Genomic DNA, 24,038 nt, shown 5'->3' with positions numbered 1-24,038 from the left:
TCAAATAACCTTCAATAACAAACAGAGTTTGCAGTGCAGCAGCCATGAGAAACCCTAAAACAATAAACCAGTCTGAAAATTTCAGTATGATACAACTAAAACAACAATTTGAAATGGGTGTGAAATGAGGTGAAATAAGTCTTTGGGGAGAAAAGCCACTGCAATTTAAACTTCCCAGGAATGAAAATGGTAAGGAAAAATGATTAAAAATGTGCTAGACATAGTCACTAAACCTGTGCATGTGGAGGGCTTGTGCATACATGCACGTGCCTGTGTGAACTCACAGGTATTTGCAAGGATGCGTTTGAGGTGTGGGATTTCATACACATCATGGCATTCCTAGTTTTCAAAATCTGGCCCCTGGTTTTGCAAACCTTAACAGTAAAAATCAATAGCAGGGATATCTCGAGAGAGAAAGCTACTGAAAAAGAAGGAACAATAAGTAAAATGTCCAGAGGTCCTACGTAGGATGCACTTATTTGTTAAAGAGGAAAGGAATAACATGTTTTAAGACCATCGGCATGGTTCACATCAGCAGAAAAAAGGAAGGAGTGATTGGTGAAGGAACTGATGAAGGCTGGTTCACAGTGCTCAGGTGCTTATTTGGCAAAACACTCCTGCGTGTGCTGAATTCCCTCGATTTCAATAGCATATAACGTGTTCAAGGAGATTTGCTGCCTGAGATGACCCTGTATATGATGTTCAGTGCTTTGATGGATCAAGGCCTTTGGTTCCTGCATGCGTAGGTATGTGTGTGTGCAAGGAAGGGAGGTGGGTGCAAAATTTGGCTGTGACTAGTCCAGAAACGCTTTGCCAGGAGGAAGAAAAAGCAACATAAAGGGAGAGCATGAGTAAAAAGAGAGTGGGTAAAACTCCCATAGCCACCATGAAGGGCAGCACTCACCCCATGGAGAGTGTGCCTCCATTTCCCCGTGGGCCACGCATGGAAAGAGCCAGGATGGCTGTCCCTACCTGGCTGGAGTCAGAGATGCAGTTGTTGCTGCTGATCTGTGCCGGCGGTGGGTTGACGGAGATGACCGCCATGTGCTGCCGTGGGGGGAAGGTCGGGGACGGCTGGATCAGGGGAGGAGTGTGTCCGAAGGCTGAGCTCAGGCCTCTCTGTTGGGTCAGGATCTGCTGGTATGTCACGGGGTTAATGGGGTGAGGGAAGCTGAACGCTGGACTGGAGCAATAGGAGGAGGAAAAATGATGAGGAGTTATTTTAAACAATATTTATCACATTAGCTAGCGACTGATTCAAGTTTGGCTTCCTGAAGACTCCAGGAGACAGGCTGCATTGCCCCAGCTAGATGCCTTCAATGCCACAATAAGCCTGACAGCCTGCTTTACTGCAAAGACAGGATCCGTCTCGTGTGTGCCTCAGCAAACTTGTGAATCATTCCGACCCACGTATCAGACTGATTGTAATTTCTTTGCTTCCTATGTTTAAAAACAGCCAAAGCCCTTGGCAGGGAGTGCAGAAGAGGATGGGACTTGAACACATCTGGCTTTGCAGCTCCCGAGGCTCCCAGGTTTTCCCAGGCAGACCTATTCTGCAGACTCGCAACCTTGGGGTTATGCTACCCTGGATATAAAAAACCAGCATCACCTGGCTCACCTGGCACAGATCACAGCAGGGATGAATAACTACCCATTTAATATAGTCCAAAACCATGCAATTTACTCTGCATTCAGGTGAGGGGAGTGCTGGCTCAGGGGACTGCTGAAATATGTCACCCTTCATAAGTAGGTCACTGGTTCAGCTCCAATCTAGGTCAGCAGTGACCAGAAACACCACCAGCTCCTGGCTGCTTGGGCACTAACTGGGGGCAACAGGTCCGAGCCAGGATGCAGCAGTCGACAGCATTAAAAACGAAGCTCTGCTTTTGGAAAGAAGGGGTTTACTCCCAGGGGTGAGTCCCCTTGGCAGAGATGGAGAAGCACGGGAGATGCTCTGCTCCCTGTACTCTAGGCGGGTGATGCACAAACCATAGACTCTTAGCCCCAAAATCGATTATTTGCCACCCTCATGGTATTTTCTCTCACATCACTAAAACTGCCAACAGTGGGAGTGCTCAGAGAACGGGGCCATCATTAGCAACATGTTTAATTTTCAATTTTGCTTTTAGAGAAAATACTTATTGCTGGTGACCATACAGTTAGTATTTCTGTTCCAAACCAGTTAATGACAACTTGACCAAAAGAATAAAGGGCAAAAATCACTACAGTGTAAAAGAGCTCTGGAAGTGAAATATGTACTGCAGCAAATGAGGTGTGATGGCAGGCTGCTGCACAGCTTTGTTATGTTACAGCAAAGTCCAAAAATGACTTTCTGAAGTGCTACTAGGATCTGGGTCTGAGCGGGTGAGAAAGGATTTCATTCCTGCCACTAAGACATTGTTAAAATAATAACAAAAAAGTCTTTTCACCCCAGATTGCTGACAGTTATCCTGTTATATATGTAACCTATTTTACAATTCCTGACATTTGAGATACACCTTTAGAACACCGAGAAGAGTTTCAAGTTCTTTATTATTACTTGATTATTCCCTCAGAGGCCAACAACTGACCATTGGGTCAGACTCTGCACTCTACTGATTTGTTGAAAATACCAGATGCTACCCCTGAAAAGCTTAAAATATGAGTATAAGATGAGATGCTACAGGTATGCCCAGTTAACGACAACAGGTGAAAAGACAAAAAAAAATGTGATTACCAGACAAGGAGTTGCAATTTGTTTAAGTTAGCATTATGTTTTATTTTACAGTCAATTTCTAAATGATGCTGCTGGATAAAGTAACTTATAAAATTAATGTTACAGTTACTAATGGCAATATGTCTGTTTTCCCCTACAAATTTTAGGAGTGCATGATCTTTATAAACCCTTGCTTTGCAACATCAGTGTTAATTAGATCTAACATTTTTAACAGTTAAGTAATAAAAAGAATAATAACATTGTGAAACTTGGGTGAAGCAATCACGGCAGGAACTGACAACAGTGATCTGCCTAGTATAAATGCTTTTTAATTAAGATTTGAACAAAACTTTACTCAAGGGCTTAGATTTGTTTTAAATATGTTTTTAGAATTAGGCTCTTCAATCTGCCCAGACAACATATTTTTGAAGAATGTGGGCCAATAATTTGGAGAATACTTTGGGGCAATGTCTTAAATCAGAGGGTTTCTTAACCAGTCCAACCGCTCACAATGAGCATTTTGTTAGATGAATTTATTCTCTGTTTCTGCTTGCAGGGAGACATGATCATACTGTAATTACTGGAAACCTGGTAACCAATAATCCCAATCCAGCAAAAAAAAACCCCCATATGCCACGAAGTACCTTTCCACATGCAAAACCAGATGGGGGCTTTGATTTTACACAGCCCCAATGCACAAAAGCAGAGGTTGCAAGGAAGGGAAGGTCTCCCTTGCTGGAGGATCACCCCTCCTTTCAGGGGGGATGGTTATGCAGCTGAATGGAGCAGGTCCCAGAGCTTTACCTGATTGTCCCGGCAGATAAATGACCGTAGGAGCCACTCGCCGCTGAACTGCTTCTGGAGTTGTTGATATACGCCACGAGAGAGTTTGGGGAGGTCCTGATCATCGTCTGGAGATCAATGCTGGCATCAGACAGAGGGGAGATAGACAGGGCTCGTTTTCGGCTTAATCTCGGAGTCACCCGTGGGCTTGAAAACCGGGACACTGTAGGAAAGAGAGACTTTGTCAGACAAAACCAGCGGGCTGCTCCCTTCCTGTTGTGGGGTGGGAGGTGCTGAGACCTGCTGCACTCGTGACTGCTGTGGGATGTTCAGGAGCCGGGAGCAGCGTAGGGACCAGCTGCACTTTGACGGGAGGTTTCCTCTCTGCTGGGCGCTGAATGACAGGGGTCAGGCAGCACCACAAACACCCGCTTGCTTTGCCCTCCTCGGGGGATAAACAGAAGCCTGTCCATCACCCCCTTTCATCAGCACTAAATTAACTCAAAATTAAAAGGGAAAAGGCCCCGCAAGGTTTCCATGAGCGCAGCCGTCCCCGTTGACTCGGTGGCAGGAGCAGCGGGCCAGAAGAGCCGCACGTCAGAGCCAGGGCGACCCTTGGAAATGGTGTGTGTGCTTGTGTGCGGAGGGAACGGAAACCAAACGAGTGTGAGCACAATGCCGACCATCCAATTAATGAAGGAGGCGAGGCTCCAGGAGCCCCGAAAGTAAATTAAGAGTTTTAAGAAAACCAATTTGGCAGCTCAGGCACAAAGTTCAAGCTCTCCCCCTCCGAGGGGACCTGCCAGTGCCTGGACCCTATTAGCAATTGTCAATCACTCGGGCATGAAGTCATTTCCAACCCTGCCAGTCCCATTTGCGGATCTGCAATACATGGTGAGTTACTACTGTATGAATTTGGCCTCCCCTAGTGTTTCAGCACTGCTAACTGGAACGACTGACTTCATCCAGAGGAAACTCTGCCCAGGCCTGACCCACCTGCAAATCTCCGGGGTGGCACAGATGGGAGCTGGGGATGGGCCATATCACAATGTTCCCTGATACCAGGGTACCAGATCCAAAGCCTGCCCAAGCCCTAGCCCTGCCTGAGGCTCATCCCTCCAAAGCAATGAGAGCAGTGTTTATGTTGCCTATTTTAAAAAAAAAGATTTCTAAGGGTAAAACATGCCACTCGGCCACGGGGTCCAGCTGGTAATCCCCATCATCCACCCAGGGGTGTAGGAGGGCTCAGCTGCTCCAGCTCCTTCCCTTGATGAGCACAGCACTGTATTACTGTCCAGCTTTTCCAGTGGCAGTCTCCCCAGAAAGCTTGCTGTGGGTATATCCTATTAAACATGGTGAATAAAACAGTAACTTGCCCAGACAGGCAATATGAGCTATTTTCCTCTAGTTGGTTGGAGGGACTGATTTTGGTTGCATATCACCAAATACAAGCCCGGCACTTCGCAAGAGCATAAACTTTCCATCCTGACGACAGTGCTGGTGTGTGAGAGGGTGAATGGGATGTACAAGGAGGTAAAATATATCCTGCCAGCGTGACCAAATAGTTCCTTGATTTGTGTTGGCTCGCAGAAGTTTGTGTCAACATTTCCCTGAGACCTGTGGCTAGGTTGCAGTCTCCCAGTCTCCACATGACTCACCCGTGTACCTAAGTGACTCTGTCATTACCACGCCTGGGTGCTGTGGAATCAATGGGGTTTAGTACCACCATCCCCTTATGACCCATAATGTCCCTCGTTGCACAAGATAAATGACTTGCCCAAGGTCCCACTGGAAGACCAAGGCTAAGTTGGTACTTGAACCAAGCATTCTTGTGACTTTTGTCCTACATCTAAGAAGCTTCAAGAGTTGCTAGCTGCAATGCCTTTACTGCAATACTGACAATATTGGGAATTTCTCCTAAAAATCAGATTGTTGCATATATGCTGAACACATTCTTCTTATAGTATCTTGTATAACTACATTTTGCAGCCTCACGGGGCAGGGAGATGCTAGAAGACACGACTCAAGGATCAGGTAGCAAACAGAAAGAGCATGCAGTGGTCAATAAAAATCACCTCCTGAGTGTTAAAGCCATCCTATGATTTGGAGGGACTAGACTCAAACTTTCCTAACGCTTGCAGCTGGCAGACTCCAGCCCTGTTCTGCCGTGGTGAGTGGCACTTCCCCTGGGAACTGGAAAAGGAGCAGCCGGTTTGTAGAGATGCTACAGATGCAAAACCAAAATGAGCAAATGAACTCCCCTCAGCAAAGGCTGGCCCTGCCTAAAGGCTGGAGTGGACCATTCCCAAACTCCACATCTGGTTCATGAAATCTGGGCCCTGCCAGAGCCCTGGGCCAAGCAACAAGAGGGTTGCTTGGGTCTAGATCATAATGGTCAAAACTGCTCTGTCCGCAACATATTAATGTATTAATGCAATTGATTTGAATTAATTAAACTTCGTTTTCTTTTTTTTTCCCCTCTAGCCATAAGGCATCTTGATTCAATACATGGGCCACAACCTGGAAAGACCTGGGTGCTGTTCGCAGTCCTCCCCAGCCATACCTCCTTGAGCAAGTTGCTGCTTCTTTCTGTGTCCCTATTTCCCAGTGTCATCTATTTAGATGAGCTCCTTTAGATAGGGTTTGTGTTTTATTCTGTATGTCTTGCACCAAGTGCGATGGGGTTTCATCTCAGCTGAGTTGTCAGTGTTTCTGTCCTACAAATAATATGCGTCTTTCCAGATATAGATATTGTTTTCTGCATTTGCATTCCCACAGTCTCCTCCTCCTCTAACAGAAGGAAGCAGGCCAGATTTGACAGTCATATTTATCTCTGTTACTCCCACACCTCAAGGGAGATCTGTTTATTAATGTGCCACTTCCCTTGATAAATTACTAAATAGAAGGAAAAGCCTTGTACTCATTTCTCGCTGTTCCTTCCCATGATTTATGTCCACAGTGCTGGTTCAGCCATTGGTCGCCATTAATTTGCAGGGGGAAGAAGTCCTGATGTCCAACAGAAACCTGGGTTTTAGCAGTGCAACCAATGTGGGCACAACTCCCCGCTGCACACAGGTACATCATTTTTTCCCCATGCAAAACTCCGCTGGAAGCTGTCAGATTTGCAAGCTGGCCTGGGAATTCTCCAGCCCAAAACCAATAATATGCATTGCGTTAGTGTCCGCTCTAATTTAGATCTTGCGAGTACCGTGGGCTATCTGAAATGTTTGATAGCAGATCCAATAGATTGGGCTCAAGCTTTACACAAAAGCCTCTTAGGTCTTGTGGGCTTCCAGGGAAAGCTGTGACCTAAAATCGTGCTATGGATGAACAATTCCTCTCTTCTCAATGACAGCCTGCCCAAGGTGCCTGGGAAGGGAAGCATCTGGGAAACAGAGAAGGAGTTTAACCACACGAAGAAACGCTCACTAGTGCATTTAGGAAGAGGGAATTTTTTCAAAATTATTATTCAAAACCAGATTAGCAGCACTGGGATCATTCTTAATAATAAAATTGGCCTGACCTAATCCCCTGATCTGAGAACACTGAGCACGAACGTTAAATGATACCAGGCAGCAGCAAAGATAAGCATTAGTGTTGCTGTACACATAGGCAAGGTGTTTAATATGAGCTGACTGACAGCCACTTGAATACGTAAGCAAAATCCTCTGTTGCCTGAGGTCCAGTGATGTTTCAAAGGAAAAACCACATACAACTTCTTTAGCAGTGACTGTGCCCAGAGAAGTAAATGAAGGCGGCATCCATTTTTCAGACACAGAGACGGAGAGCCTCAGGAGGATTTATCACTAGCACTCCCTCTCATCTCCCCTTCAAAAATGCTGACTTCTCAAAACGAACAGGGTTAGTTTCAAGACTTTTTTGATGTTTGGAAAATACGTTGGGGGAAGTTTCCAAACACTCAGAGTATCCTCTTCAACATTCTTGAAAGAAAAAAAAATCTGGTATTTTTCTGTTATTGTTCTAAAAGATGTTTTGTTCAGAAACCTAAAATCGTCATAGGTTAAAATGAATTTTAAAAAGTCGCACATTGAAATAAAAGTAGGAAATTATTTTAAAATTAATTCCACTCATCTACCAGCATTTCATTTTTAAAAATTAATTTCTCTGTGTCTCTCTACCTCAGATGGAGACTTTTTTTACCTTCAGTTTCTTTCCCTTGAATACTACTGAGAGATGGGAAAACTCTTTCTCACCCAGGTCCAGAAAGAAGTGATGGGCCAAAGCCCACACAGCAAAACAAGAAACAAGACAACTCCATGAGATACTCTGTATCGCTGCCTCCTCTGGTGTTTGATAACATTTCCAGCCAAGTACATTTACAGCATGCCCAGGATGGGTGGTGGCTGTTCCTGTAGCAATTTGCGCTGCTACTTCTACCTCTCATCTTGAATGAGCACCTATTAAAGCCAGCAGATGCTTTCCATTGACTTCCATGAACTTTGGAACATGGAATATATATGAATTTAAAAGCTGACCTAGAGACACCCCTGTTTAAGGTATCTCATCTTTACTTTCAAACTAATTCTTTCCCACTTGGAAAACATGCTATGTTTCTGCACTCATTTTTTGGACATACTAACACCTTGGTTTTTATTTATTCAGTGTACATTAAATGGATTAGCTCTGAATGGAAGAAACCTGATTTTTTTTTGTTGTTTCTTTTGCAAAAGCTAAAGATACCTTCTTAGAATTCAAAACTGTTTCAGATTTCAAGCAACAACAAAAATATCCTTTGGCCTGAAGTAAGACACAGGAAATTTTAAGCCAAAAGACTGTCCCCTTCTCTCTCAGAGTTAGAAGGAGATTAAAACAGAGGTATGAACTGGTGAACAGAAGAGTGCAGTAAAGGTTGAGCCCAAAGCTCTGGGCATCGGTGATAGCATTGTGGATGGCAGCCCATGAAGGTCAATAAAAAATTTACCATAGGCCTTTGCCCCCTGCTGTCTCTTCTTACAAAAAGTCAATTCCGGATACATATTACAGTGTTTTAACTGGTGTGCACTGGCCGTGCATACCGTTTCATACACAGACCCAGATACACTGACTGTCACAGGCTCAGCTCTACATGCTAGAGAATAAATATAACCCATATATTTTAAGAAACCTTTTAAAACTGCCTGGAATAGCTTTTCAGTAGAAAAAGCTTGACTTTACAGCAGCATTATCTTTGCAGGGTAAATGTTAATGCCACAGCTCACAACTGAAAGCCATGTCTCTCCTGGGGGGAGGTTAAATATCCCATTTCTAAACTAGCAAGAATTCAAGGCTGAATTTTCAAGTGACACAGGCCACAACTGCCAAATGTCCCAGCCCGGTCCTCCAGCCAGGCTAGAGCTCGGAGGTAAGTCCAGATATCTTGGTAAAAAGGTAAAAGTTTCCTTGGCAATTTTCTACAGTGTCTACGAATTATCACATCCATGGGTTGCTCAGAAACTGGTATTTTCTTCCCAAATTTAGATTTATCCACAACAGGCCAGCAATGAGCCAAATGGTCAGCTTTTACACATGTGGCAGCTTGTGGTCTGGGCTCCCACGGCTGTTCCCAGCGCTGTCGTGCCGAAGGGCAGGATCAGACCCCGGCTCATGTGGGAGGCGGGAGCAGAGGTTCCTGCTCTGACCACTCGCTGTGGCTGTGGGCCATCAGAGGGACATTACAAGAGATGGTTTTCCTGGAGGGAGATTTCAGACCTCATATCACACTAGAAATAGTGGCAGCAAAGCCCTCCTAAAAGGAAACGCCAGGCACTCAGTGGGAGCTCCTTCGAGGCTCCTTTGGGGCAAGGAAATCTCAGGCATCTCTTTACGGACAAGCATGTTGCCATGATCTCGACTGCAGAGGGACATCAGGGGAATCTGCTTCCAAATGGCCGAGCCCGTAAGGCACATGGGCTGCAGATGGCTTACCCCCCCCCCCCGCCACTGAAACACGGCCAGAGCCACCGCTTCCCCTGCATCCCCTGGCCAAGCCCCGGGATAAATATAGCGTTATCAAAATGGTCCCTCTTCCTGGCCACTCACCAAGAAAACTCCACTCAAAGTGTACAGAAATATCCCCCTCCTCCCATCATCAAATTAAATCCAAGGGCAGCATAAAAACACAGGATGATCCCTTAATCAATAAGCAGCAGCAATAAACTACAAACACTCTTCACATAACCAGTTCCTTATTCCCCTCTCCCCTTCTGCAGCGGCAACACACGTCTTACTTAGACTGCAGCAGATGCTGGACATTTGTTCTGGCACCAGACGCTGTCCTGGGACCCTTCTTTCTTCCCTCCCTGGGCCGATCAACTTTGCAGTTCAAGGAATACTAATGCTTCCCTCAAATCCTTGCTGAAAGACAAGGCTGCATTCTTCTACTCCCAATCCACAAGGTAACTGTTTAGACGACCCAACTTGCATATGTAAATTGAATTCTTTAGAAACCAGAGTGCAGCAGGATTCCAGACAGAGCACTTATGGGATGCTCTGGGACTTTTTCTCTCTTCTGCACATATTTTTCTGGGGAGGAAAACAGCATTGCTGGCTAGAAATGGGTGGGAAATCGTTTCCCATTCTCTGAACCTTTTCTGAGATTTCAGCAAGTTTCCATTCTGTGCTGGGACAAAGAAAACAACAACAAAAAAGTTCTTTCAGAGTTTTTAAGGAAGTGACTACAGGGCGCGCCGTCTGCCCAGAGTAGCCAACAGCTGGCTTGTTTGGGAAGTCATCTGCGATCCAGCATATCCAGCCTGCAAACCCCGAGCTGCTGGTCCCTCAAGCCCCAGGTGAGGCACCTCTTTCCTAGGTCGCCGTGGGCTGGGCTGTCTCTGTCCATCCTGATGGAGCAGTCGCTTCACATAAACCTGCTGGAAGAGAGTCCTGAGCTCACCTCTCACAGACACATGCCTGCTGACTGCAGTAACCACTGGGCTGCACTGCCAGCCCTGCTCCTTACTCAGATGGCTATTAAATCATTTACTTGAAGTAGAAAGGCTCCAACAACACTGACTGAAAGAGGCCAGTGAAGCTGAATCACTGTTTGATTTGGGGAAATAAAGTCCTGCTTGATGATTTGCCCATGTCCCAGGCAACTGCGCCAGCTGCTGGCTTGTTGGCTATGCTGGGCTGAACAAAGCCTTTTCCCAGTTAAACTGCTGGTCATGAGTCAAGACATTCGTGACTGCCATGTACTAGGCAGCAAGAAATAGAGCAGGGATCCCCCCTCTAGCTCCAAAACTGGATGAAATGCCATGACAGCACTGCAGGGTCATGCCTGCTGTTGGTAACTGTAAGGTTGCACAAACACATCTATGCAGCCCTCCTGACCTGAGTGACTACCTCAGTGCAGCACCACTTGGACGGAAGTTGAACTCAAGATGTTTTTTGCCCATGTCCTGACTCAGCACGGACAACCCAAACACACTTTCGAGACTGTGCAAACAGAAGTGATGGATTTAAAGACAATCTCTGCTTCCCACCCTGGCCATGAGACTTATTCCGAAGATGTGGATCTTGTTCCTAGAGTTGCCACTGCTCTGCTCACTGATCATTTGGTCTCCTTTCTCTTTGGGGTCTCCAGTGATGAAGTAGCTTTGCTTTGTACAGTACTTTGAGATCTTCTGATGTACAGGGCTATAACAGTACAAGCATCGAGTTAGTCTGGATACACTCCTCTAGAAAGCAAATGGCACCTCCTGAAGGGCTGAGGGTATTCACAGGAGTCCTTGTGCTTAGGAAAAAAAAAAGTTGGATGTACTAAACCTGCTCAGAAAGTTGTAGTCATCTCCAGCTTCATCTGTGCTCCCCACCAGTCTTTACTGCCCCAGGGATGCTCTTGTGCAACCACTCTGTCACCTGGAATAATCCACCCACTTCTAGAACAGACATGCAAAAGATTGTTTTGATCTGGTGAATAGATCCTGTAAATTAGTCTCAAAAGTGCCCCACCAGCAATGTTGTGACATTGGAAAGCGGTTAACTTTTGATTTGAAAATGTAGGCTTTCCAGAAAATGGCTTTAAGCCTGGATTCAAACTCTTGGATTTAGAGTCCCTGTTTGGATGACAGAATGAAACAGGACAGCTAACTGAAGGGTTATTTAATCTCCACTGGAATTGGCCTGAAGACCCCAGCAGTCTGGTGTGTAAAACTTAAATTTGGTCTGCTTTAGTGGTTTAACTATTTCTAGCTGCACAGTGAAAACCCTGCTAAACAGACACAGCTCTAGGGCTCCCTAGCTCAGTCACCATTTAAACACTCAGCAGACCTGACATATGGTCGGTACCAACCAGCTCCAGCTGACACTTATGTCCTATTACTTTTCCTGACTCCAGACACCTGATAGGATGAAAAAACACTGACAAACATGGAAGCATTGAGAAATTCTCCATGAAATGCAATTACGGCAACCAGAAAGGCCCAGGTATGTATCTGTGGAAGAACTACCATATCCAGTGTCTAGGGCTCCCATGGACCTGCAGATGTTTGGAGGTGATGAGACACTGAATAGGCCAGTTTTAATATATGCTTATCTGCTGCTTTTTCTTTTGCAGGTGCCAGTGTTATCACAGATGTGTGACAGTGCTGTGTGTCTTTTAACAGGAGCTACCTGCATTTTCAGCAAACTAATTCTTGTAAAGTTCTTATGTTCTGGGGCTCTCTGGGAAGAAAAGGGCTCCCTGAATGACAGATGCTGTGAGGTGGTGACTCATTGGGGTTTTATGCATGCTACTGATATTCTTGTCTCAGAAAAGCACCATAAGAGGGTGCTTTATTAAATTATCTGTTCAACTATTTACTTAGGGCTTTCTGATTTAAATTTTTGAAATAACTTTCTAAAAAGAGAGGGAGACTCTGGTTCCTCAGCCAGCGTTTCAGAGCTATCCATTTTAGTCTTCGCCTTGACAATGCACAATTCTCTCTTCTCTCCGGCTGATGGATAAACCCAAATACGTAGACCAGAGACTGGCACTCAGCTGCTGCTCCTTTTTACATTCTTAAAAAGTAGCCTTCTGGTGTCTCATGTCACATCCTCATGACATTTGAAAGTTTTCATCTCACGCAGAGCATGTGAAGGCCCAGAAAAGGCTTTCCAGTTATTCATCAACAAAGCTTTACCGAAAGATCAAAATAAATGCTTGGTGAGCCCTGGCTTTGCAGTGAATAATGGTTATGAGCTTGGCTGCATGAAACCGGGACCTTTGATACGTGATTCACTCTAGAGCTGTTTTCAGGAGAAGGCAAGCAGTAAGAGAGTCTTCTGCCAAGGGGAATATCTCAGACGACTTCAGATAAAGACTGATCTTCAGCAAACCAGAGCACGAGCACCTTGGTGTGCCGAGAGTCAGCCTGCGCTAGCATGAAAACAGTTGTGTTTCCTTCCCTTGCTGGCTGTTTATCTGGCACTTCAGTGAGGCACTGCTGGTCAGAGATGGACTAATAAGGAGGCAAGGAGGAAGGAGTCTTGTTCATGAGCCTAAGGAGAACTTGGCAGGGCTGGTTTGCACCCATCTGCTATAACCACAGACATTAACCCTTTGGAGGGAAGACAGCAGTCTTACTAACCAGCTGCTTTGTAGCAGAGAAGCCCAGAATATATTTTGGGTGTTAGAGGCAGGATGGTACCAAGGAGCGTGTGCTCTCCCTTTCAGACTGGGATCCAGGTTCCCAATTAATCTAGGAATTGGCAGCAGAAAATGACTATTCAGGTAAAACTTCCGCAGCAGCTGCAGACGAGAAATTGTTTTTTTGTTAGAAATATCTATAAGCCCCCATCACCGAACAGCCAGAACAGCTTTTATCATTCTAAACCAGTCACTTTATGAAGCAGCAAGACCGCAAAGTCTTTCATCTTAAAAGCTCAACAACAGAAACTTTGAAGCGGTAATGAAACGATGCAGATCTCCACTCCAAAAATTATAATGGTCCACAGGCAAATCCAAAGGCAGCCCAGGAAACTGAAGACGGGATCTGAAAGTCAAGCCGAGACTTCTCGCAGCAAAAATAATCCCCAAACTGCCCTCTGTAATATCTGCACAACCTCAGTTCTTACAAGATGTGGCATAAAGTGAAAGGAAAGAAATTTCTAACAGTTCTAAAAATCATTTGGACCTCAGATACACTTCCAGATAGACTTTACCCATCTCACCAGGGCAGCGGTCAGGCCACAGGGGTGACTCAACACCACACAGCCTAACGTGATTTTATTTCTTCTTCATTTAGTCAGGAGCGAGAACTTTCTGCATTTATAATGCCCAATACTAGCATAAATACCACATTCCTGCAATTTTTTTCTCCCACAAAGTACTAACATATCCTCTCCACCATGGCTCCCCGTTAACATGTTTTTTCTCCTTGGGGACCTGAGAGGTCCCAGCAAAGATGAGAGGTCCATCGTGCCGAGCACGGCTATGCATGGAAATGGCCAGCCTTTGCCCCAGACACCAACTAGGCTAAACATGGGTTGGGATGGGGAGCTGGAGCTGGAGCTTGCCCCTAGGCACGCTGTGGTCACCCATGGCCAAAGCAGCAGGACAGCAGCAACACCCTGCCCGCTGCACCAGCCCGTCTCCTACCCATACAGCAGCCATGCCATCCTCCCAAAGAGGCCACAACATATATATTTTAAATTATGTATATTTTATACATATATATGGAATGAGGTGACCTTTTAAGCCAAAAATTATAGTGCAGCACCCGTGGGTTTTGGCAGGGCAGAGTGACGATGTATAGCAACCTCCACCTGGAGGACAGCCCCATCCATCTGCCCCAAAATTTCAGCCATGCCGGGGAGGACCCGGAGTGCTACTCACCGTCGACGGGGCTGAGGTAATCGTGGAGATGGGCTGTGCTGGCTGCTCCGCCGCTCTGCATCAGGAGGTCCCCGTAGGGGTTCGGGTGGCCGGCCATCAGCGTCATTTGGTGGTAGTAGTCGGCGGGGTTGGCTCCCGGCGGCGGCGGGGGCAGCCCAAAGAGACTTCGCTCCTTCAGGTGCTCGTGAGCGACTGCTGGAGCCACCGGCGAGGAGAAAAACATGGGGAGAAGGTTCCCACTGCAACGTTAGACCTCAGTGCTGACGTTGGCGGCCCCGTCTCCCCCCTGCGCCCCCCGCCAGCCCCGGCCGCACGGCTCTGCGTAGGGCTCTCGTGACGTGCGCTTGGGCGTGCTTCTGCGGACAAAAGAAACTAAGCTGGGGCCTCTGCATTCCTCCATTTCCGCAAATTTATAAACAATCTCTCGCTCCCCCTTCTAATAATCCTCCCATTCGGACGCAGCCGGCACCCTGAGGAGGGGGGAGAGGGCCCAGGCTGCTGGCAGCAGTAACCCTGTCAGCATTAACATCCCTGCCTATTAGGAAGGAAAGACAAATGCAGCCCAGTTCCCGATAGCAGCGCGAGGAAATTAAAGCCAAGGCCTAATGCATAGAGCTAGGTTTAGTGTCTGGCAGCATAAAACCATTTTGGCTGCCAAAGCCAATTATGCTCACTTTCTCCCAGCTGTAATTTTTCAAACCTGCCTCCCCACTCGCTTGCCCCATTAACTTATTTACCACCGCCTTAAAAAAAAAAAAAAAAAAGAATAAAAGGAAAAGAAAAGCAATCCAAAACATAATGCCTTTTTTTCACAGCAAACAACGAAACTGGCTTTGGAAGGAGAGGACAGGGCAGAGCACACGCACGCCAGCCATCAGACCTCTCCGCGGTGGGTGGCTGGGAGTTCAGATGACGTTTTCGGGGAGGGAAGAAGATGCATGCATCTCCCCATCACCCTAGCGATGGTTTTTTTTAGCCATAGAAGATGGTTTTATGCTGCCAGACGCTAAGCCAGGGGCCTTGTAGCTCTTCGGTGCACTTTGCTGTGCGGCGACGAAGGGCCGCTTGCCCCTGCAGCAGCTCAGGAGCTGAGAGATGCTGGGGTTTGCCGGGTGTGCAGAGACCGGGTCCCCAAACTCCAGCTGCTCCCTGGGCACTGAGCCAGCCACCTGCAACCATGTAATGAAGCACTTCTGATGGAGTAAGGCATGACTTGCACCTCCCCAAGTGAAAGCGGAGTCGTGCATTTTTCCCTTTCCCTGCTTGGCCGTTTTTGTCCCCAGCTCCCCGCCACGGGATCTGCCAGGGCTCAGAGAGCATCACTACCTCCGTCTGCACCCAGCGCCAGCTCCCCGCACGCCATCGCCTTCCCTGAAAGCTGCTGCAGGGCAGCTCAGGAGTAAGAAAGAAGAAAGTATGGCCCCTCTCCTTCACCCGGGAGCCATCCTGCTCTGAGACACAAAGCCAACAGGGGATAACCCAGCCGGCGTTGCCTCATCTCTGCAACGTCAGTCCCAGCCAGGCCAGGCAGCCGGAGCGACTGTGACCCTCTTTGGGGGAAGCAGGGCTCCCAGTAGAGACATAAGAGCAGGGAAGCTTGTAAGAGAGTTGAGAGCACTGCAGAAAGGAACGTACTTTAAGCAAAATATTTATAATATGATCCAGCGGTAACAGCTATTCTCACGCTCTGCTTTCTCAGTGCAATGATGCAAAACAAATGTGTAGTTAAAGGGGGGGGGAAAAAAAACCAAAATGAAAAAGAGACAGCTCTCCCACTTCAGAGAGCAGCTGCAGAGCCTTTGCAGCTGTAAATCCCTGGGTTTTAGGGAATTTCAGTGCTGGTGAGCTACAAAATCACTGCAGTACCAGTAGCACAGCGTCTTACCGTCGGCAGGGCTGAGGCCCCTGGCAGCAGAGATGACGGAGAGCGTGGGGCTGCCGTGGACGGAGCGGAGGTAGTGCTCCATGTGGGGTGCCACGTAGGGGTGTGGTGGGCTGAAGGGCGACTCGCCGGGCCCGGTGGGGTGTGGAGACAGGCGGATGAGAGAGATGTCGGAGATGACGGGGCTGCCGCTCAGAGGAGGAGGCCTGGGAAGGAAACAGAGACACGTCGTCACTCACAGCCACCTGGGGTGGGCACGGCCGCCTGCCACCTTTCTCCCTCCCACTCCACCGCCTTCAACCGCAAGGGAGGAGTTCGAGCACGTGATGGGAAAAGCCTCCCCTCTTGGTATACGTGGAGCCTGAAGCCAGTGCAAGCTTCCTGTGGACCCACACCCACATTGCACTAAACATGTATTCGTGCAAGGTGGCTCACCCCAGCTGGGCTGCTGTGAAAAGGGGCATGAGCTGCTTCGGGCAGTGCCTGCACATGCAGGCTGCGTGGAGCATGCCTCGTGCTAGAGATCTCACCCCACCTCCTTGCACAGGGAGGCTGGTTACACAAAGACATTCGAGGCAAACACAGGGTTTGCAAGCTCCTCGCTGCCCCTGGGTATCCAGATGTTTAGTGCTGCCGCATGCAGACAAAGCCCCGGACAGGGCTGCCTGTGAAAGGATGTAAACGGCGCAAGGAGTACTTATATGATCTTGAGGCGCGTTGTACTTTGCTCGGCCCAGCATGTGTGGCTCGGCCAGCACCGGCAGAGCAGCCCTCCCCGCCTGCGTCCATCACGGCTTGCACAAACCTCCTTGACAGGTCGGCGGTACGGTTCAGAGGGCAAAAGTTCATGAGAGGTTTTATTGCGTGCTTTCTGGGGGCCACCTCTGTTAAATCCCTCAGATCTTCCTCAGGCCAAGTGCTACCTGAGAAAGAAGTCAGCAAATGATGAGGGATTCAGCAGGTAACAAAAAAAAGTCACAGGCGTGTTTTGGCACTTGAGCAGTTTTTGCAGGGTAAGCGAGGATGGAAGAGAAAGTGTGCGGACATCTCCCAGACGTGTCTTCTACTGTACCCTCCAGTCTCTTAGACAAACCACAGAGGGTGCAAGGAGGTGAGAAAAAGTTACACGCCCTGACCTGAGAAGCAGAAAATCTGAGCTAGGCAGAGCTGTCATTAGGCAAAACGAAAGAGCAAAATCTGCCTTGCATTAGCTCTCTCTGTACTCACAGACTGCTGGAAGTGGAGCTGGTGCGGAGACGCAGGTCACGGCAGGGACGGCATTCATCCCTGGCTAGGTGCTTTGGCAAAGCTCAGGGAGATGGATGTGCACCCCATGGGGCTGCACCCCGGGCACGGGAGACCACGGGGATCTGGGGCTTCAGAGGTCAGGGATCTGGGACGTGGGCTGAGCTAAGGGATGGTATTACAAAGGTCCTTCGCTAAAAATATCCAAATATGCCATTAGCGAGTGCATGTAAGATCTGTCTCTCCATGCACAGACAACCACAAACACGAGGGTCTGAGCAGTTCAGACATGCCACCTGCACCTCAGGATCTTGGTCCCACCCTGTCTTATCAACAGTTCAGGTGCATTTTAATTTATTTGTAATACTTGCATATCAACAAAACCACACAGAAATGTAATATAAGCTTTGCAGACTTATTCAGCAGTTTACGAGCACGTTTGTCTTTGTTTGATCTTCCGCATGTTTCTCTGTCTTTCTGATAAATTAGTAAACCTTGTGGCTTTTTGAACACTTTCTGCTGATGGGTAGTAAATTAAATGCCTTTTAAAATATTTATAGTTCAAAGTACTTTCCTGTAGCAATAGACTCCATGGCTCACTGGTGTGAAATGCAAGGCAGTGAAAACCTATCAGATATAAAGGACTTGCGGAGATGCACAGCCACTGACACACACGTGTGTCGGTGCTTGTCAGACCCACACCAGGGTTTCACTAGCGGAACACCCACCAGCATCAAGCCCGTTTTCTTTTACGGCACTGAAAGACATACTTATGATGGCATGGCTATTTCAGACCTCATAACCTCCCCACCTGCGTCGCCACGGCCTTTCGTTACCAAAATTATGGGGCAACTGAAGTCCCTCTCCGAGTCACTCTCTGGTGCCTCTCGCCATGACGTCAGCCACCGCGGCGGCAAGCTCTGGAAAGCTGCAGCCGAGGCCGCTGGGGCTGGTTTCTGTCGAGGCTGCTAATAAAGGCGGCCGAGCACGGAGCCGACCAATTTATTTCTACCGGGGAGGAGGGAGAAGTGAATCAAAGTCTCTGTTCCAGATTTAGTTTCAATTCATTTCTAATAATCTCCACCGCCTCATCTGGAAAAAATGAAACAGGATTAAAAAAAATGATGTCATTAAGAAAACATCTGACTAATTTTTCTTCTGACGAAGGCTTAATATAAGTGAGGGGGGACGTAAATTAAAAGCAGCCCCAATCTTCCCTGGGCCACAGAGCCTGCCTTAATACATAAGCCATGAAAGAAGTTTTCTTACATATACAATAAGTTCCCTCTTTCATCAGTACTCACAGCTTCTCCCAAAAGGCTTGTGAACTTCTTTGATGCAGGCTTGAAACTATGTATTACCAGGTTTACGAGCCTTCGGAGCCTCCGCTGATCAAACTGTGAGGCCGACATCTAAAATGCGTATAACAATATGAAGGGTTTGCTGTTCATTTTCTCTGTGCTAAATTGGGCAGAAACGCTGGAGTCCCTCCGAACAGGAAAACTCCACCCTGGCCAAAAAGGTAACACTGGGAAAAAGATCAAGAATTCACTCAAAATGCATGCAGCTGGAGACCCAAGTGGTGTTTCAATACGAGGCTGGCCCTGTGCATAAAGACTGGCTTGGAGAGCGGGCTTCTCCTTACGGCTCTGCTTAAAGCCTCTCCTTGCTGCATCTCTCCATTTGTGGACCAGGACAGCCGTACTCTCAGCTAGGTCTGGCTCCTGTAAGCCCTCCCAGGCAGGGATCACCTCTCACCGTTGTGCACCTACAATTCTAGCAAAGCACCATCCCACGGCGCAGCACATCCCAAAATAACATGGCTTCCACTAGCTGCCTACCAGGAACAGCTCACTCGGCCAGAGGGATCCTCTGCTCCTAACTCCACAAAAGTTTGATTTTTTTCCCCTATTTTTCCAGTTGCACTACTGGCATTATTTCTTATCTAATGCCCTAGTCCCACGCTGTGCCATCGCATCAGCACTCTGCAAACACACAGCAAGAGGCAGCCGTAGCCTCACAGGTCTGCTCCTGGCAAAGGAGAACAATTAGCTGCTGCTTTTTAGAGGCAGTGGCTTAAATGAATGAGAGATGAAGCGGTGCTGGGGGAAGGCGGCTCTGCCCCACGTCCAGCTCACCTCCCAGGCAAGCAGGGGTCCCCATCCCCATGCCCCGAACCCTGCAGCGGGACAACCTCCAGCTTGGTGTGGTGAACCAGCCCGTGCAATGGTGCCGTGGTGCCAGAGCTGGGTTTCTCATTGTGTCCATATTGCTCCCTGCCCAGACCTCCACTACCCATACATCACTCCCCGCTCCCTCCCTGGATCCTGCGGATGGCACGAGGAAAACACCCCAGCGCCTGGGGGAGAGCTCCCGGCTTTGCTGAAGCCAACACTGTAAAAATCTCGCTGTCTGCAGCAGGACGAGGGATTTCACGTGACCGCATATATTTCCGAAGAAACTGGGATTCTGGTTTTCAAATAGGCTAAGGGAATTGGGTGTCCAAATGCCATTAAATTTAATGGGAGCCAGGGGCCTGTTTTCCCTGCGGCTCTGGTGAGAAGCCCAGGGTCTATAATTAATGCTCAGGACTTGTAGAGCAATTTGCATCTCTGACGAAGCACGGAAGCCTGTATTCATTTCCTCCCCCACCCAGGAGAGGGTCTCCCTTCCCTGCTCTCTAACAGAGGGAGACACTGAGGTGGGGGAGACATTACCTGATCCCATCTAAGGGCTGCAGGCCCTCATGGTGATGCTGGGGGCATGCATGCTGCTGAAGGCTTTACAGAGCAGGTCTTTACCGGTGCAGTGGATAACTCCCCTTGGAGAGCAGAAATCCTTGCACTATTTATCTGGCTCCAGCTGCCTGCAGAGCAGGACTGTGGGGCAGTGGGTACCTGCAGCAGCAGAGGAGCATGATCAGCACAAGGAGAGCTACCAGCATCCGAGACGTGACACACACTGCCGGTGGGACACTAGGAGATTTTTGGTGGTTTCCCAGGAGCTGGTCACTCCTTAAGTGTCTTTCACCAGGGAAAAGAGATCTGCTTCATTTTCCTGCCACCTGGGTTTTGCTGAAAGGAGCACCAGCTTGTCCGAAGCTCTACAATCTCATCCCAAAGTCTGAGGGAAGGAGCTGGTAGTTTTTCTTTGGAAAGCAAGGCAAAAAAATTCAGCCCGCGGTTTTCGGTGAGGCAGACCATCATGTCCCTGCGTGTGCCTCAGAGCCTGGCAGGCGCTCGTCTCCAATGCCGCTGCTCACGGGAGGTGTGTGTGTGCTGCGCTTGGTGCATCGCAGCTGGATGCAGCACTGAGAAAGGATCCTCGTGGTCCCATGGTGGAGGAGCAGCAGCATCTCTGAGGAGCTGGGCTGGGCTCCTGGGAAGGGAAACCCCTCAGGGACTGGCAAAACCGGTGCTGGCTGCTATGAACAGGGCCTTGGGGTGACTTTTTCTCATCCTGCTCTCCCCTGTGGTCATGCACCAGCAATCCCAAAATCTTGCGTGGCAGAGATGTGGCACCATCTCCCTGCTGCTGCATGCAGGTCTGGAGCCTCTGCAAGGGGCACCCAGTAATGAATGCAACAGTTAAAGAAGTTGCACATTTCTGAAATAATCTCCATCAGTTAAATAAACACCAGAAAAATGGGGACAATTAACCAGCACTAATGTCCCATGACTAGTCTAAATTAATACTTATGTGCCAAATACATTCATTCAGCGGAAAACAAAGGGCTGAATATTTTTCCATATGCTTAATGGAATATGGACACTTGCAGGCAATTGTTTTGCTGTACAATAAAAAAACTGCATAGCTGCTACACAAAGATGGAAGCTAGGAACAGAGCTGCTCATGGGGAGGGGTATCATAGCCTGGTAGAGTTTTGCTATAAGAAAAAAGCTTTTAAAGCCAACAATCCTGTCTAAACCCCACATAAAAATCCTTGTTTTTGTTTTGTTTTGTTTTAAATAAAACTTTCTGGCCTGGTTTTCGCAAGTCCTGTGTACCCAGAACACCACCCAGCGTCGGCAGGAGATGGAGGAGAGCCATACGGATGCCTGAAAAATGGACCACGCTCGTGGCAACACTCTATGTGTGGGATGCCAAAGCTGTATCCAGCAGGAAACCTAAAATGCCCCAGGATTCACGCTAAACGATTCAGTCTAAACAGCTCTCGCCAGCCCCTCAACTTCACCTCTGTTTATTTCTGATTTAAAGTCCCTTACAACAGGAAGGGTGAGAGGTCGCGACACTTGTGCAGTACCCTCAGGATCAAACCCTGCGAGGTCCCTCAAAACAAGGTACCTTTCAGAGGTCAAACCTGGGCCACGACCATTGAATTCACATGGCATTTGATCATTCACAAAGATTTCCCCCCTCCCATTTTTTCAGCTCAGAGAGCAGAGGATGCGCCGAGAGGAGCGGCACGGAGCTGCCTTGCAGCTGCCTCTCCCCCACAGCCACTGCCAGGGAAAGCGGGGCAGCCCAGTAATGAGGCGACAGGGAATCACTCACGCTTCCCAGCTCTCCCAGCACTGCAACAAGTTGATAATTATCCAGTAAAGTGACCTGGTGCTCGAATATAGGGCTATCAACTTGAAGACGCCAGCTTATGTGTCCCGCTTGGAAGAGATCGGGATGAGGACCCAAGAGACATCATTGCTAACTCCCAGCCCTCCCCTGCCGGGATGCTCAGCACAAGTAATTTTATTTCTTTTTCCTGTATTTTCTCAGCTCTAAAATGGGGTTAATAATATCTTTTTTTTTTTCCTTCATACTCACAAAGATGAATATATAGAAAATCAGAGCTACCTTTGCTAATTCAGCAATTAATGCACTCACTTATAAGAAGCTGTTACAGAGACTGTGAAACTGGACAAAAATTGCTACAGCTTCTCTGCAGAAATTTAACGTGCATGTTTCAAGCAGCTCCTGTTTTCTTCTTTACCCTCAAATATGGCTTTGAGGCATGGAAAGCATGAAAAATAAAAAAGATATTTTAACAGCAAGGGCAAGTTCCCATTAGATGGGTTTATGGATGGAAGTGATAAAATCAGCACTGCTGCAAGACTTTACGGCAAAACTAGATGTTTTTCTAAAAGATGGGCTCTAAGCGTACTTGTACTGCAAGGTTTGTAGTTTTAATAGTAGGAAAGAGTAATTTCTCCCACTGTAGAAATTAAAGGGGGGAATCCTATGGCCAGTGTTGCAGATGTCAGACCAGATAACTGCAGTAATTCCTTTGGGCCTTAACAGACACAAATCGCTGAATATAAAATTCCTTATTTGTGGATTTGTGGTTAGGGCATTGCTTTGAGAAGGATTTAGGTAGACACTATGAAAAATCCCACTCTGCATCCACTGGCAATGGTAGTTGTCTAAACACCTTTAAAAATCATGCCTTAAAGTCTAATCTTGTACCACTGAAGTCAAAAGAAACTCTGCCGCTGATGGCAGGAGCAACAAGAACAGGTCTCCAATGTGTCGATTCCTCTGTTTTCCATCTACCCCATGGAAACAGTATCATAATCTAAGGTGGGTTCAATTTCTTAGCACAATTTTTTTCCCATCCCTTAGAAAAACATATTCAAGACTTAATGCAACTGTTAGCGTATGAGGTCAATTTAATATATTTGCTCCAGGTAAGAAAAATGATTTTTTTTTTGTTTCCAAAGTGATGTAAATGTCTTTCATTTTTCTTTTCAAAAGACCATTCCATTTTCAAACATACCTGACTTCAATCCTAAGTTTAAAGTATCTAAAACCAAGAACAAATGGAACAAAAGATTTAATTTCACCTGATATAAGAGTATTATTATTTTTATGAATGAAATCAAAAGTATTTTGGTTTAGAGCTTGAAACTTTTTTTTCATCTAAGTTCACCAGAAGTTAACAACATTCTTAAGCACACCGGTTGTTGGCAGCCTTAGTGGGGACAATGGCAACGTTTGGAGGGAGCGAAGTCGGGAGCATGAGTACAGGAATTGGTCCTCAGACTAGAAACTCTCCTAACCACATATGGTTTCTTATTGCATTTATGCTGCATTTACCACAATGCAGGTCTAGTTTTGGCTGACACTTGTAGGCACAACTGCAACACAATAACAACAACAGTATCAATATTTGCTTTTAAAATGGAAGAAAAATGCAAATTTTTAATAAGTAAGGTTGCCCTCCATTATACAACACACAAAGAAGCAAGACATCAAAGGTAGACATTAGAGTTGATATGAGACCTTCAAACCCAAATCAAATTAGTGTCTTGAGGAGAGTTCTTTGATTTAAGCTTAATAGTGGTGATTTCTTGGGTTGTTTTATACTTAATCAGCCACACAGCCCACTGTGTAGACATATGTTCCCAAAGCACATCAAAGCAAGTAAACATTCTGTTTCAGATCCTAATATCCTTTTTTATCCAATTATCTTACTTACATGATCTTTTAATTTAAGTTCTGAAAGCCCACCTTTTCACACAAGCTTTCCTTTAGCAACGGAGGTAGAAGGATGACCAGTTCAGTTCTTGTGAGATACCCGCCAAAAAAACCCCACAATGAATAAATCAAAGCACAGCAGATGAGTCTCTAAGATAGTTTTTTGAGAGATTAATGATGAAAGCCTT

General features: G+C 47.1%; 1 protein-coding gene across 1 annotated transcript in view; it reads right to left on the bottom strand.

Annotated features, from left to right (window-relative positions):
• The window catches only part of GLI2 (GLI family zinc finger 2), a 196,039-nt gene that overhangs the window by 23,690 nt on the left and 148,311 nt on the right, over positions 1–24,038 (bottom strand). Inside the window, exons 4-7 of the mRNA XM_050900282.1 lie at positions 16,177–16,379; positions 14,292–14,483; positions 3,500–3,701; positions 973–1,183 (exon numbers count right to left, since the gene is read on the bottom strand). Coding sequence (XP_050756239.1) covers positions 973–1,183; positions 3,500–3,701; positions 14,292–14,483; positions 16,177–16,379 — 808 coding nt within the window. The remainder of the gene's footprint in view (positions 1–972; positions 1,184–3,499; positions 3,702–14,291; positions 14,484–16,176; positions 16,380–24,038) is intronic.

Source organism: Gymnogyps californianus, chromosome 7, assembly GCF_018139145.2.
Source record: "Gymnogyps californianus isolate 813 chromosome 7, ASM1813914v2, whole genome shotgun sequence".
Taxonomy (NCBI): Eukaryota; Metazoa; Chordata; class Aves; order Accipitriformes; family Cathartidae; genus Gymnogyps; species Gymnogyps californianus.
This window is presented reverse-complemented; position numbering and strand designations above follow the sequence as displayed.